Raw genomic sequence first — 12,027 nt, forward strand, 5'->3', positions numbered from 1 at the left:
ACCAACAGAGATTGGTTTCATGTTGTCTGTTCCACGTATGTCCACTTGCTTTATCTGTTATATTGTAAGTACAAGTGTGTTTTTTCACATTTTTCACGTTGTGATGACTGATCAGCACCAATAATAGCATGCACATTTGTACCTTTGGAGACAATGTGATACAGTGAGCTGGAAAAGCGATTCCAGGGAATCATTGGACCGTATATACAAAACATTTGCTTACTGTGTGTTTTTTTTATATTCTCATTTATTTTCTAGATTGGATGATCAATTTTTAACTTGTTGAACCAGGTATTTTCTTCTAAGGGAATACCTATACTGGATGACACGTCTCAGGTGTGGGGAAGGGTTATCTACCCATTTTTTAGGTAATGAAGAAGCATTGTGGATCCTTTTTAGGCCATTGGACATGAATCACATCGACCTGCCCACACTCACAGATTTAGGCTACTTGGGTACATCACCCTACTAGACCTTGCAAGGGACCCATCACATTAAATTCCAGTTTGGTATCTCTTAGATAGTTTTAGTCTCCCTTCACTTCACTATATACTTTCACTCCACCCCTCACATTCAAAATGCCCTCACACAGACACTTTTCATCAGACAGCAAAAATAAAAAGATCTCTGCTAAAGCGACTCTTCGTGGGGCCCATAGAGCATTGCAGTGCTGGCCTTACAAGGAGCACGCCCACTATGAAGCATGACATCCTCATTGATGTGTGAGGGCACCAAGAAATAATCCTTAGGGTTCCCCCTTCTTGCCTGCCTTTCTTTCATCCTTCTTTTTTAATAGGAACAATACCTCTACTGATTTTTGCATGAATATGACCTTACATCCACTGAATGGGGAGTGGCTCTAACATGAAGAATACCCATTGGTTAAAGAAGATCCATTAGGGCAATGAGTATAGCCCTGACACGTGGTGTCTCTTAACGCGTCAGGTGGAGAGGAATTACCTCATGGTGTTTATCTCCATCTGACTCTAAGAAGGTTGGCTTTTCCAGTTAGAGAACCATACCTGATTTTCCCGACTGTCTAATTCCAGTGCTGTGCACCCATAGTATACAAATTTACTTTACCAATCACAGTGCGATTGGAATACAAAGTTCTATCCTTCATTGACTTTGTGTTAAACTGCCTTTCCAAATGACCCTTGAGAGTACTAACCTCCTCATTCTCATGATGGGCAAAACTGTCAATCTGTGCGGTGAGTTCTTCCATAAAAAAGGCATGCCATTTTCTGTATGGTGCTTGCTTCAGGATAGTCCCCAGGAACTAAAAAGAAAACCGTGAGACTTTAATGCAGTAATATAAACATAAATGCAGTATCCACAGCTGATGTCTGCAGTGACTTTGAGAAGATATGGGTAAACAAATTTGAGCTGACAACAACCTCAGTAATGATGAAATAATATGTGGACAGAAGAACCAGAGAACACATAGAGCAGCACGTAAATAGTGTAGTGTGAAATCAGTGGTCAGAAGAAACAGGAGGCCTTTACAGTGGCCGTGATTTACACAGAAACATATGCACCAAAAGCATGCTGCCTGCAAATTATTGTGAAAAGAGTTACAGTGCAGCCATCCAGACAGAAAACAGATGGGGATTGTGCAGCTACATCATATACTTAGGCGCAGAATGCAAACCTATAGGGGAAGATTTACAAGCCCTTAAGCCACTTTTGACATGGGAAAAGTGGGGAAAGTGACGCAAAAGTGGCGAAAGGGGGTTGTAAATCTGCTCCATGTACTCTTTGATCACCAGAGTTAGGGCTGAATGAAAATTTTCTGTTAATAAGGATGAAGACTGAACACAAGGAAAAGAAAATTACATCACAGGAGCACAATAAAAGCAAAGTGAAGTGTGATGACCAGGCAAAGAATACACTGTTACAAAGGAACCAAGTAGGAGTGCGATAACCAAGGGTTGAATAGAGACAGTTATAACATGACCATCACAAGGTTAAACTAAAACAGTGACAGAGTGACAATTCAGATGAATATGGGAGCACTGATCACGTGCCAAACTGATTGCAGAATATAAACATTCTGATGATGTGAAAAGCAGTTGGCAGACCCGGAAGAGTGATATTGTGACAATCCAGGGAAAGAAGAACGTTGTGCTAGAGTGACTATCCTGGGGACAAAAAGAGTCAGAGGACCTGATTTCCAACATGGGGCTACATTTCTAACCCTGTGCAATCACTGCAGTGCCTGTAATTTATCTGGGTAAAACATGGAGATAAAATCTGATACATGCAGGACTATCTGCAGTAAGCACTTAATTCCCAAGTTTCTGAGTGTGAATATGGCTAATGAAGTTTTAAATGCTTCTGGTAAATATTGCATCCTAGGAAAATGTTGTGGACCGAGTACAGCTTCTCCCTCTCTGTGCCCATTCACAATCAAGGTAAAACTTTTTTTATAATCCAGACAAACAATAGGCATATGGTGAAAATATTGCAACCACATAGCAGAACAGCACTATGATGGGGGGAATGTTATATCTGCATATATTCACTCTAAATGAGTGGTTATGGAAAACAATGAGTTAAGAGCCATGTGTGACATTCATTAACAATTAATCCTTACTGAAACAAGAGCGCATTTCCACTGTTCCAAGTCAAAGTTTCTTCCAGTTGCAGCTGAAATAGCAGTTGGGAAAAAAATATATATGTAAGTAAAAGTGAACAGCAGGCAACATTTCAAATGCCATGGGCTTACATACCAAGCACTAGCAGATGAAGAGTCACACACTTCAAAGTGTCCCAGGACAGGCTCAGCCTGTCCTGGGAATTGAATTCAATGTCATCAGTTGTTCGTGTGCCCTTGATGTCACTCTTACATCCTTATATCTGGTTGTAATTTTAGGTCTATATATTTTGGTTTCCTTTCTTATATAACCGAAAGGCCGCTACACCACTTGATCTATTTATTACAGAGCATTAGCCTTTAAGCATTTGGCTGTCAGATGCAGCCTTGATCATATAGGGGATGGCCGTGGTGGTTCAGATATAAAAAGTGCTTTCCTGCTCTAAAATTACATACATACAGAAAAATACTCCTTTATTATATCCAAGACCAAAATGATTAAAACATTTCATAATTCATCTAAGTGAAATTATAATTTGTAATGAAATCTTCCTTAAAAACACATTAAAACACTTCTACATGATATCTGGTATACAAAGGCTGAAATATAAGTCTTCTAGTTAAGAAAATAAGGATGTCTATCTTAACAGAAATATGTATCAATTTTGTTTATTAACAACATAATATCGCCAACTCTTTTAAATGTTCCTCACTGTGAAATTCTCACATAGTAGGATTCAATTATGCAATATTTAAAACATTCATTTTAGCTGCAACATATAGTCGGACCAGAGATCTGATATTTTATTTCATATTAATTGCTGTGAAATGCCCTGTTCAGCCTTACTCATCATACAAACAATGCAATGCCCAAATAGGCTAATCTAACCACCATGTAGCCTGAATAATACCTGCTTCTAATACAAAAGCAGAGAGAGTGTTTGGTGTTTATAAATGTGGTTTGCAAAGTCTCCTATGCATTGATGCCACCTGGGTTCTTTGTTTCAAGCTCAATAGTTTACAAGAATTGGTATTACTGTGTTGTTCAAATAAGACACAATTGAAATAAAAGACGTTGCAGAAATGGGAAGTGTAATAATCATGAGGACTTTGGATATATTGAAGAACTATTTTTTCTATGTTTACAGAATTTTTAGCACATATACACTGAATCAAGATTCAGCTTCCTCATGTGATCAAGGCTGCATCTGACAACTGAAGAGCATCAGGGCAGAAGCGCTGTAATTTAGTGATTTTTGGCAAACCAATGTTGTTAACAGCCTTTCTGTTATATAAGGAAGAAACCTAGAACTTGAAAGAGGTTTCTGTTGATGCCCCATTCGGTTTGGAGTACGGCCAGCTACAAACAAAACTGTATGCATTTAAGTCAGACCTCCTCATCTGTTGGTCTATTGTGTCATATCATTCACATTTTCTTCTGCTCTCCACAGCATTCATCATGGGCCAAATCAGCCTTAAGCTACCTTCACTGTGAGTGATGGCATTCTGCTTTTTTACAAGGAGCACATCCACAAACAAAGTATTTTTCTTTAGTTCCAGGGACTACTATGGGAATGTGGGCTTTTTGAGTACCTGGATTTTCCACAGTAAAAGCTTACAAAAACTGTGAAAAAAAAAGCGTGGACAAAGCCTAAAAACTAGCAGCCAACACCAGGCATAATAGTTTTGTCAATGCTTGTTTGAAATGCCATTAATGCTTGTTTAAATTGGGTGCTCAATGGCTTGTGCTTTGGGGACTCACCTTCCAAATATGTTATCAGCGGGGGGATCTTCATTCTGATGAGCCTCGCTAAAAACGGGTAGTTTGCAGGAATCAGGCGCTCAAGAAGAGCCAAGACAGCAGTTCCCTTTTCGACATCCCAGCGGGGATGTGAAGAAATGACCTGAAAACCGACAACAAAGAATTCAGCAGGTGAATACTCACTGGCCTTTAAAGCATCTGGAAATGCTACCTTGTTTTCTATACAGTACTCAATACCACATTTTTGCTGTTTCTGTGTGATGTAAGTAGTATGTCTTACTGATAACCAATTGACTGGAAATAAAACCATCAAGTTCAAAAGGATAAAAGCTGAGTTGAATGCAAGCTCTCCATGGGCAGGTTGCATAGAAATGCCAGCAAAAAACTTGAGGAGAGGGATCTGGTGGAATATGGTGGGGGCGGAATTTGATACTCACAAGCAATCTTATGAAGAGGCTGTGTATTGGAATTCCTTTAGCTGTTTAGATACAAAAGAAAGAAGACATGTCATTCTCAGTCCATAAAATACTGAGCAACACTTGCCAAAGAAAGACATATGGCTGACACACACACTTAAGACACACAGTAGTATCTGCAAAGAAGAGGATGGGGTGATGGGTGGTATTTCAATTAGGCGCTAGAGGTCATGAGGATGCTTTAATGTCCCTGTAGATACTGACAAAGGCACCCCCACCACAAAGGGTGCTGCTAGTGGTATACAGAACCTCAATGGTCTGTGCTACAATGCCCCACCTCCCTACCCCAGTGATTGCTGTCAAGGAATGACAGCTGTAGTAGGTGCTACCTAAGCTGTCATGCACTGGTCCTGCTTAAGCTGTCATTGAGTGACAGAAGACTACAGTGGGACAAGAGAGGATGCAACAGGAGCTGTGGACATGCCCTGCATCTTGAATGGACCATGGTAAAGGGGAGTCATTCTGTGACAGTGGATATCCCAGAAGAAAGAGAACCCCAGAACATGTTCTTGCATATCCATGTTCTTATAATGTTAACCACCAGGGGGGCAGGCTATAATGAGTACATAATTGCCTGTTATGTTCTGCTCAGGACCCTTTACATGAGTGACAAAGAAATAGACTATGATACCATCTGCCCAGGTTACTTTCACTTTATCAACATATTCATTGGAAAGTTGAGTGGGGAGTGCTAATTGGAGCTCTGGAAATGTAGTCTTCAATTACAGGTTCTCACCACCAGATGTAAATCTACTTCCTGACCTTAGAGTCAGTCCAAATAATTATTTTCACTTACCCTCATTGAGTAGGCCTCCCTGCCTATCAGGTCCATATGTCAAGTGAGAGCCAATAACTAGCAATTTAGTCTGGATCTGAATTCCAAAATAATGATCCAGAAACATTGCAGAGTCAAATATCATAACTAAAAGTAACTCCATAGAGAAATAAAATACATCCGTGTTGCGACTGACTAAAGTAAAAGCGTAAAAATAGGTACCTTACGCAGAAAGGTCTGATTACCATACCAGAGATAGGTAACTCCATGGCGAGCAAGAATACTCCTAGGTTTGAAGAGGACCACTAGAGGCCTGAGTAGCCTCACAGAGTGTGGAAACTGAGACAGTCAGCACATTGCATTTAAGTGGTGAGGGTAATAACCAGATGAAGAGCTGAAACCAACAGAAAGTAACTTTATGGCTGGCAAACTACAATAAGTATATAGAGAACAAGGCGGCGGACCCTCCCATACCACCGGGCACATTATCTTTAAGCGACCAGGGGAGGCATCTATGCTGGTCACAGATAGAAGCCATGACTTTTAAGTGTACCCTATTTAAAACTTAAGGCCAGGAGATATTAACCTGCTTAGACCCCTTAGCCGCTGGTGAAGAGACTCCAAGCTCATTTATTAACATCGCCCAGTCGGTCGCTGACTTGTTTATGGCGCCCATATCCGGCACTGCCCCGGAACACCCAAAATCGTTTTATGCTGAGTGTTCATGGGCCTTTGGCCTCCTGAAGAAAGATCTTAAGCAGTCCTCCATGAAATAGAGTATGGGTGGCAAATTGCTGTAATAATTGCAAGGAGACATTGAAAGAGCGGAGGCGTCTAATACAAAGACATGCATGGGACAAATTAGCCCAATTGACTCAGCTGGGTGATAGTAAACTTTTTTGGCCGATCATAAATAGGCCCTGTTTTGCGGAGGCATCAAGGCCTGTGCTATGCCATCACATTACCCCGGAATAATGGGTTGATCACTTTGAAAGAGTGTACTTCTTTGGATATATTGAATAGCCCCTTAATGAGATAGAACCCGGCCTGGGTGATACATCAAGTGCTTTCTCTTTGGAGAAAGTATGCCTGGGCATCGAGGGATTGTCCTTCATAAAGGTGGCTGGATGCGATTTGATGCCTCCAGATCTTTTCCGGGAGAAAATAGATGTGTGGGCCCCAGTTTTGACCAGGGTGTTAAACGCAGCAGCAAGTAAAGGGAGGCCGCCTTCTTAGCCAACAGCCACCATTATACCAATTTTCAAGAAGGGGATTAGGATAACCCCTACTGCTATCACCCCATTTTCCTCATTGACTCCACAGTTAAGGGCCTGGGTCGGGTTTTACTGACCAGTTTTCTGCTTGGGCCTATACAAACAGAATAATCTCTGAGGTGCAGTTTGGTTTAAGTTCGAGAAACTCAACCACTGCTCACTGTCTTAACCTCTATTTATTAGTGTCCAAATACATGGAAGCTCAACCTGGCGCAGTTTTGTATGCTTCATGGACCTTACGTCCACCTTTGACCGGGTCAACTTAGTTCCTTGGGAGTTAAGCCCACTATCGGACCTTTACTAATGAACCTTCATGCCCACACTACAGCAGCAGTCAGATATTCACAGGGAGCGGTAGGCGGGTCCACCAAGGTTGAATTCTTGCCCCCTTTTTTGTAACTGTCTATATTAATCGTGTATAAGCCTCCCTGTCCTCATTACAGCCTAATTGCCTGCCAGTGGGCAGGAAAGCAGTCAGTCCTTTTATGGACGGGCTGGACCTGTAGGCCAACTTCACAAAATCGTAAATTTTGGAAGTTGGCTTTCTGGCATCTCGATCTAAAACTTTTAAGGCAGGTGTTCACACCTCAACGAAGGTCTCAGCTTTTCATTACTTGGGAATTTTTTTGGACGCAAAACTCAACTGGAGACAACTGATGGAGGGAAAGTTGTGCGACATGCACAAAGCTTTCGGAGCTATTGCCAACTATGTCCACAGAATGGGTTCTTTGTCCCCTGATGTGATTTTAAAGGTATAGCAGTCTATATGTGTCTTCAAGGTCTTGTACTGTAGCGAGGTTTGGTGGTGTACTGCGGCCAGCAAGTTAGAGGTCGCTCGAAATAAGTTTTGAGACAAATTTTGAAGGTCCTACAGGGCACCCACTTGTTTGCCACACATGAAAAACTAGGAGTTAATTACATCGCGGATTTGGTGGCAGTGAAACCTTTGTTGTGTTGGGTGAAGATATGGTCTAGCAGGGCTCACAAAATCATAAAAATTTTACTAGAACTACAGGTCAAGTAACTTTAATATTCTACTCGACCTAACTGTAATGTACTTGACCCGGGAACTGGTCTCAAATTGTGTGACCCTTGACAAATATTTTGTGTTAAGGAGCCGCCTTTTCCGTTATTATCACATAAGAAAGCACCTTCAAATATGCAAGTTCACTTTTTCTGAAGTACTAAAAAACGTTTTATTTACTAGACAAAATGCTTTCTCCTTGTGTAACAATAAGCAAGGCTATTAATAGGGTGCACATGATGCCTGGCTTGCCTCTTAGTTCAGTAAAAGCATTGGCATTAGGGCAGGAGCAGTAATAATTCCCAGTTCATGTTTAAAAACTCACTTTTCATAAATAGGGTCTTCATAACTAGTGAAATATATTTTTAAGCAACATCTAGTGTTGAGGCCGAGTTTAACCCCTTGATTATTTTATACTGTTTGTCACTAGATCATACACTTGAAATCCCCTTGCTACAGTATGTAAAAAAGTCCTTTATGGCTCTTGGCAGGGCGGATATTTTTCTGAAATGTGACGCAGTGTGGCCACAGGACCTGAGAATAGTCAAGGAGCTTTTTTTAAACACACCGCTGCTCATCGCGAAAATACTGAGATTATGCAACCAACCGTGAGAGGACATGTTTTGATAAGTCAGTGCAGGGAAGGGAGAACTATCTATTTACCCTCATAAACCCCTTAGATAGATTTTTAGTAACCCGTTTTAGATTCAATCTGCTAAACCATCTACTGGTGTCCCAGTCTGGTTATTTACCTGCAAACGTGAGAGGGTCCTGTGGCTGCAATGACAGGTCTCCACAGGACACCTTACACTTTTTCTTCTTATGTAAATATTTTCCCCACCCCAGGAGAATGATTCTTAGGCCCCTTTTAAAAGCCATGAAATGTAGACAAGCCTGGGTTGTAGTAATGTATTTGCAGCTTTTGCCTAACAACCATACCCTTTTTGTTGCCACAAATTTCCTGAGGGCTGCTTTTAGATCAAGAAGCTCAACATGCGACTGACGTCAGCTTGGACCATGCAAATTTGCACGATATCTTTTAATGTAATGAAGTTCTTCTTATAGTTATATTTGGTATGTTTTTAAATCTTTTATGGATGTGACTACTTCCGAATGAAGATTTATTATTATATAGAAAGCAGCAACATCAACACAGATACACATATCACTAAAAGGAGAGCAAAAACTGTTATTGAAAAGATGACACCCACATACTATAGTACCAAAACCCCTGAGCTAATGGACTGGTTCTTCACCTCATGCCAGATCATTACTAAATTTGAGGGAATCTGGGGAGAGGAGGAGGAAGCATTAACCACCTTCAATGTTAGTTCCCACAGTATCAATGAGTAGGATGGTTAAGACTCACCACATTCCTCAAAGTTGATGCTTTCTTTCTTATCCACAACAAGTACCATCTGGCACAGTGCTGGCACAGATGATGTATAGTCCTCTTCCAGCATGTAGAGCAAAATCTCTTTCCAAAATTCCTGCAAGAAAGAGTGGTGAACGTGTTATTTGTATCATTAGCATTTAATAAGGCTTTATTCCCACAGATAAACAATCATGGCTGGTGGGAGGGTTTTTGGCATTTTATTTAGTTCATGGGACATTTTGCAAGCTCCCCTCTCCAAGAGATGGGGCTATATTTGATTCATGCCCTTGCTGATACAATTCCTCGCTGGTGGGGTCCAAGGCAAATGCCTAGTATTACACTGATGTAGCACTAACCCTGTTTAATGCTACAATCTGGTATTCATCATCCATCCAATCAAAATGAACCCATAATGTGCAGAAACATGTTACTTTCCAAAAACCCTACAAGTGAGCTGAAGTTTGCAAATTAGCTCATTATCGGTTGGAATCTTCATAGAATCATCTTTAGGAATGTGCCAGAATACGCAAAGCAATGGCTGGGAATGAAAAACCCTGTTGATATGAAATATTGGTGCCTGATGTATCATGAGGCAGGTAGCAAATAGGAGATGCAAATTGAGTAGCAATGTTATGCAATATGACTGATTTACCATTAAGTCTCATTTCAGTCTACTTAGAAGTAGTTGCAAACCCTGCTGCCTCATTCAAATGAATGAGGTAGGATTCAATTGGTGCTCTTGTACAAATGCTCCAAACCCTGGTAAGTACTGCATGGGACAGCAGACCTCCATTCCTCCATCAGAGGACACAACCTTTACATCGTGTCTCGAACCACTGTGTGCGTTAACAATGTGATTCAACTCACTAATGCGTCTTTACAATGTATTCCTTTACCACACAGGTAGTTGCGATGACTTGCCTAAAGGAAAGCGTTGTTGGACTAATTTTGGACTTTAACGCCAACACTTTACCTACTGTTGCACATAATGGAGTTGGAATAGTACATTTTACTATTCCAAACTCCAGCGCTTTCCCTAAGGCAATTCATTGTAATGACTTCTGTGGTAAAGGATTGCGTTTCAAACATGCAATCGTGGTTCAGAACACGTTGTTAAGGCAGGTGTGATAAATGCCTGAATGGTTCCAACATACAACCCTGCAGCAGAGGGAGCTTTATAAAAATGTGCTTGTATGTGAGCCGGAGGATAGTGAAAATCACCTGGGAATTTAGGAGTCTTTGGACATTCTGCAATTTATATTTTCTATACACCTAGTTAAATGACCCACCTTGTTTCACATCCTCCTCGCTTACCTCATCAGTATTTCTATGGCGTAATGCAAATGTATTGAGGAGCTGAGCTATTTGGATGAGGATGGTCTCTTCCTCAACATCAGATTCGTCATCCATGTGACTAGCGAACTGTGGAAATGTGGAAAAGCAAGCAAAGTGAAATACGATGGATTTTCACATCATTTTAATTGTGTTTTCTCTCCTTATGGAGGGACAAGAGATTTGAGAGTTAAAACATCACAACTTTCTAATCAAGGTGGTCAAGCACAAAGAGAACCTCTTGACAAATCCAAATGTGAAAGCAAAACCACTAGCCTCAAACATGTAAATAGAAAAGTACAAATGCGGTTATGCTCTCATGCTCCGCTCTGTTGAGTATAAAAGTACCCAGTCATTAGGCGTGGGAGGGTATAGCATTCATATACTGACAAAATACCGGTGGACTCGCTTATAATATATAATGTTCTAATACACCTTAGAAATTGTGCCTCTGGCACCACAAGGTAGTATCTCGTGCTCACCACACAGATTTGCCCTTCCCCTATGACTTGATGAGAAGTATGTGATACCTTATGGGACTTATTACACGCAATAAAGACTAAAGAATACCAGGAACTACGTTTATGGGAGGCAGTTTTGATATGAAATACTGATTTGAAGTATGTTCGTGCTACTTTGCGCTGGATTTGGTGGTTTGCCCTGTTAGGAATTTAAACTGTAAAGTGGGATATGCAACAGAAAAGAACCCACTAGATAATGCACTATCCGTGAAAAGCCCAGCTTATCAGTGCAGTAGCTGAATGCCCATGTGCCTTCCCCAATCACCCCAGAAATAGCCCAGTTAGCCCCGGTAAAGTCTAAGGGGCAGTTGGCTCTCATAGGCTGGATTGTGTGGTTGGCCTCTGTACTGCCTGTGAGCACTGCTGTTGAGCCAGTCCCATTCCCAAAGTGTGTGAGCATTTTATTTCTTTGCACTCAAGCCAGTCAACATGTGCATCAGGTTAACTAAGAATGGATCTAGGTGTTCAAGACTCATTCTTACAGTCCGATGCAACACAAGGACAGGCATCTGAATTGTCTCCGGCATCAGACCTTGTTAGAATAAAATTGTGTTGGCTGTTTTGATTATGCACTTATTCATGTAAAAATTTGCATTCGCTGCACCATTTTATCTTTGGCCACCATTTTGAATCATGACCGAAACTGACCCTTGTCTTTCCGAAAAACGGCTTTTCATAAGTTTTTTTTTTAAGGTTGGGCCTTGCTTAACTGTCAGTCAACATGAGCTTTATTTGACAGATGTCATAAAAGCAATTCACATAAAAACGATTTTCCAAGTTATAAAAAAAAATACAATATATTAAAAATTTGGATAAAAAGAGAGAATCAAACACATTAAAAGAGCATATTGTTACAACCAGTTGGTTCATTCCATACACCCCCGTTCTCTGA

General features: G+C 40.8%; 1 protein-coding gene across 1 annotated transcript in view; it reads right to left on the reverse strand.

The window, feature by feature from the left end:
- Nucleotides 1-1,039: 1,039 nt before the first annotated feature.
- The window catches only part of LOC144820221 (maestro heat-like repeat-containing protein family member 1), a 97,008-nt gene continuing 86,020 nt past the window's right edge, over nucleotides 1,040-12,027 (reverse strand). The window contains exons 10-15 of the mRNA XM_078677823.1: nucleotides 10,597-10,704; nucleotides 9,277-9,397; nucleotides 4,796-4,836; nucleotides 4,359-4,500; nucleotides 2,597-2,649; nucleotides 1,040-1,279 (exon numbers count right to left, since the gene is read on the reverse strand). Of these exons, the coding sequence (XP_078533949.1) occupies nucleotides 1,040-1,279; nucleotides 2,597-2,649; nucleotides 4,359-4,500; nucleotides 4,796-4,836; nucleotides 9,277-9,397; nucleotides 10,597-10,704 (705 nt within the window). The remainder of the gene's footprint in view (nucleotides 1,280-2,596; nucleotides 2,650-4,358; nucleotides 4,501-4,795; nucleotides 4,837-9,276; nucleotides 9,398-10,596; nucleotides 10,705-12,027) is intronic.

This window comes from Lissotriton helveticus, chromosome 2_1 (genome assembly GCF_964261635.1).
Source record: "Lissotriton helveticus chromosome 2_1, aLisHel1.1, whole genome shotgun sequence".
Taxonomy (NCBI): Eukaryota; Metazoa; Chordata; class Amphibia; order Caudata; family Salamandridae; genus Lissotriton; species Lissotriton helveticus.